Below are 4,547 nucleotides of genomic sequence, written 5' to 3'. Positions count from 1 at the left end.
ACAGATGCGTTGGCTAATGATCTTGGAGTTTTACATAAATAGTGCAAGTAATGGCAATTATTGATGGTTCTTCAAAGTGCTGGTGGTGACCTAACACCCCCCACCACACGCCTTTGCGGCGGCTGGCGGGGTATTATGTAGAGGTACTTACAGCATTGATAATAGCGAACTAAGGAATATAGAATCTAAAATTATTGAGGCTTCACCCTTAACCATGTAGCCTGTGTAGCATTTATTTTATTTATTATTATAATTTTAAAAATATATTTTTTTCAAATTTTCCAATGATCACTTTTAAACGTTTCTAAACTCTCTGTTTCAATGATGGATGATGTATTTTTGCATGTAAACGACGAGGTTGAAGAATGGACTACCTAGTCTCAATCTTGTCCCAATAAAGACTTTTTTATAATTAGTTTTACCCATGATCTCTCGTAGGTTAAACATATGTGGAGAAGCGAACCGAAAAATCGGTTTCGTCCAGAGGGTATTGAGGAAATGCGATGAGAACGTGAAGGAGCGATGTTACTTTTCGCTTGTTAAACCTTACCTGGAGTACGCAGTTAATATTTGGGATTATCATGAGGAAGGTTGGATATAACAGATAGATCGGGTGTAGCATGGGGCAGCTTGATTTGTCAAAGGAGTACATGACAAAGAGAGCAGTGTGAACGATTTGTTAAAGGATTTGTGGTGAGACCCGCTCTAAAAACGACAATTAATTTTTAGACTGAATCTCTCAAGTAAATTTGTGACCGATAAGTTTTCTTTCAATGTATTAAAAATATTAATTATTATGGAAGGTATGATCATTCATTCCGTTTAAGATGAGAGAAACATACTGCAAAACGGATAGATTTAATATGTCGTTTTTTTCGAAAACAACTAGTGACAGGGATCACATCAACTGGGGAACAAAGTACACCCAACTAGAACCATCAGTACGTGTGTGTATATATATATATATATATATATATATATATATATATATATATATATATATATATATATATATATACACGTACTGATGGTTCTAGTTCTATATATATATATATATATATTTTTTTTTTTTTCGATGCTGGCTATTTGTGGCTTTCGGCGTCCTGCAATCGAATCGTCATGTGTGTAGATGACCAAAACAAGGATTTCGGAACACCGCTTGAGCTATAATGTAACGATACTTTTGATCGCATTTTAAGCTTCTTTTGTCCTATGAATGGACTTAGCGTATGGTAAGAATTCCGTAATAGCCGTATTCTCGCAGGATTTCGCAGCTTGGCCAACTCGACCCGAGCAGGTTTTTGACCCAGGGGTAGAACAATGGAAGTGTAAGAAGTACCTAATTGGTTGTTCTTTTTCCATGAAATATTATTATTTCCCCGTCTTACTTTCCAGTTATGCATGACCTATGTTGTTATGGTGGAGGTCTGTCGTATTCAAGTCAAGAGGTTGTGGTTTATTTTTATTCCCTTTTTTCGTTAAACAAAGGGCTTCTTTATTAGCTGATTTTTAAACTTGTTTTGAATTGAGTCTCCTCCAGCATGTATACAGTTTTGAACTATGTTTGAAGCATTTTGCTGGATATTTTTTCCCTTTTCCCTTCCTCCCTCATATCCTCTCCCTTATCACTTACCCTTCCCACCCGGTGCTTGCACTCCCTGCCCACACACCTTTTTAGATGGCCGCGGGGTAATTATGTAGCTACAGGAGACGCATAAACCAATGCAGTGATCTTCCAAGTGTTATTTCTAAGCATCTATTTCACCATATTTCGGCTCAGTAATCGGTATGGGAGAGAGCATGAAGAGGGTAAGAAGCCAGATACTAAAGAGATGCTTACGGTAAAAGATATTTGTATTTTTCATGAGAGATTGAATGAGTGCAAGGTGCAATAATTTTCAGGGGATTTTCACAAAACTACAACTAAACGGCATACAACCTGTTATTGCACGGGATTTTGGGTCTCCATACATCACAGGACTATGGTTTTGAGCCCCAAATGCTGATTAATGTTGACGAATAATAATTTTTATTCATTTTTATAACACCAAGCAAAAAAACAAATGAATATTTGGTATAGTAAAACTGATATTTTACAAAAATGTTTTTAAATATTTCAGTTCAATCATTCATTGAAGAAATGCATACAATGAGAGAAAGATAAAGAGGAAAATCTCCCTATGGACGACAACATTGATGTGGTTGGGGTCGACTTGCGCATTCACAGGATCCTTTGAGCTGTTTCAGCAGGAGCATTAATGATTGCCCCTTAGTAGGGTTTCCAACGCCAGGTAGGTCGAAGGTTTGGAGCCAGACGAAAGGTATTCCGCGCAGCGTGAGTTCCTCAGTGTCGTGGCCATTGATCGATGGTGTCACTATTTAAAAAACAATTGAGGAAGCCACGGGGAAAGGAACTCAGTAAAACATCCCAAGAAATGATGATGACTAAAAGTATGAAAATGATTCCAGCAACTAATAGGCTCGGCCACAAGTTTCTAGCCCGGCAACAGAGAAGACAAGGCCTCTGCGGACGTCATCCCACGAAATCCTTGCACAACCAAACGATTGGTAACAGAAAAGAAGGGAAAAAAAGGAATTCCGTTGTGAAAACAGATAATTCGATTATTAGGCCGATATTGATGATAGGTAAGTTAGAAATTTTAGGAGAAAGGGGAAATATTGGGAGAAAGAAATGTTGAGTCATATGTTCATGCGAGAGTAAGTTACGAGTATTTTTGGGAATTTCGCGGCGAAGTGGAATTGAGAACTTAGCCGATGCCCTGGATGATATATCTAAACAATTATGGTAAGTAAAAGTTGTGTCGGTACAAATACGGTTTACTTCATTAATTTATTTACACACTAACATACACATTCCATTTACTTCAAAACTCATGTTCCCAGAACACAAAATACAAATCTTCAGCCATATGACATTACGCCGCATTTGGCGATTTTTCCTGATGAAATTCCCCCCCGTCGACGGCGTAACATATTCGAGAGGGATCTCTCAACCGCTGAAGTGCCCTCCGCCCCCTTGGTGGTGACCAGTGCCCCCGAAACCTCCACCGTGGTTGTGACCACCTCCGTGGCCGCCGCCCCCGTGAACACCGCCCCCGTGAATACCGCCTCCATGACCTCCACCTCCGTGACCTCCACCGCCATGGATTCCGCCTCCGTGGCCGCCGCCCCCGTGAATTCCGCCTCCATGAATACCACCCCCGTGACCTCCGCCCCCGTGAACTCCGCCACCATGGATTCCGCCTCCGTGCCCGCCGCCCCCATGGGGTCCGCCCCCGTGAATACCGCCTCCATGAATACCACCCCCGTGACCACCGCCCCCGTGAATACCGCCTCCATGACTTCCACCCCCGTGAATTCCGCCTCCATGACCGCCTCCACCGTGAATACCGCCTCCATGAATACCACCCCCGTGACTGCCGCCCCCATGAATTCCGCCACCATGACCACCGCCCCCATGAATTCCGCCTCCATGACCGCCGCCTCCGTGACCACCGCCTCCGTGAATACCACCTCCATGACCGCCGCCTCCGTGACCACCGCCTCCGTGAATACCACCTCCGTGACCGCCGCCTCCGTGAATTCCGCCTCCATAATCTCCGCCCCCGTGGCCGCCTCCTCCGTGAACACCGCCTCCATGACCTCCTCCTCCGTGAATTCCGCCTCCGTGACCTCCGCCTCCGTGAATTCCACCCCCGTGACCTCCGCCCCCGTGGGTACCTCCCCCGTGGTGTCCACCACCGTCCCCACCGTGGTAGGCATCAGCTCCTACTTGTTGCCCGCCCCCGAAACCAACACCGAAAGTGCCAGACCCAAAGGCGCCGCTCCCAGCCGCCCGACCACTGGCCCCATGTCCTCCGCCGAAGCCCCCGTGCTGACGGCCATAATGGTGCTCTGCCGTTTCAAGGTCGGCGAAGGCCAAGGCCGCGAGGGCCACGAGCAGCAGAGCCTGTCGGGAACAATCGGGGGTAGGGGGAGAGAGTGGGAAATTAAAACACGTACTTCGTCCAAAGCTTATAGCCCCTTCACTGAAAGTCTTAATGTACCATAGAGTGACTCAGCCAGACTGCCCTTCTAGCCACCTATTCTATAAAAGCCTGTTGAAGTACTTGGAAAACTATTATATTCAACTGCATAACTAGTTATTGATACATTTAAGTTTCCAATACATAATTATTCAATATTTATATTGAGTTTCACTTTGGATAGTATTTTTCATAACTCGTGAATTACTTTTGAAAACTCCTGCGCTCAATTAGCGAATAAGGATCATGAAGGAAGCTTAAGAGGGCAGTCAATAATCGCCGATCATAATAGAGCGAAGCGCCGCTGGGCACTGCGTTTCCATTGTCACTTGAAGATGAATCACAGAAGATGTCACATCTGTTTTAATTTTGTTCGTGCTCAGAAGAGCTCTGTTTCTGTTTACACTGAATCAAGGTAATCGTTTGTTTTGCTACTCATCAAAGAAAACTGTGAAGAGAGAACACGTACATATACCGCAGTTGAAATTGAATCGCTAGGTA

At 44.1% G+C, this 4,547-nt stretch overlaps 1 protein-coding gene across 1 annotated transcript in view; it reads right to left on the bottom strand.

Moving 5' to 3' along the window:
- Positions 1 to 3,010: 3,010 nt before the first annotated feature.
- The window catches only part of LOC139697935 (uncharacterized), a 6,361-nt gene continuing 4,824 nt past the window's right edge, over positions 3,011 to 4,547 (bottom strand). Inside the window, exon 2 of the mRNA XM_071596796.1 lies at positions 3,011 to 3,970. Within this exon, the coding sequence (XP_071452897.1) occupies positions 3,011 to 3,970 (960 nt within the window). The remainder of the gene's footprint in view (positions 3,971 to 4,547) is intronic.

The sequence above is a fragment of the Hetaerina americana genome, unplaced genomic scaffold, assembly GCF_022747635.1.
Source record: "Hetaerina americana unplaced genomic scaffold, ioHetAmer1.1.p SCAF_8, whole genome shotgun sequence".
Classification (NCBI taxonomy): domain Eukaryota; kingdom Metazoa; phylum Arthropoda; class Insecta; order Odonata; family Calopterygidae; genus Hetaerina; species Hetaerina americana.
The sequence above is the reverse complement of the archived record's forward strand: the minus strand, read 5'-3'. Positions and strand labels throughout refer to the sequence as shown.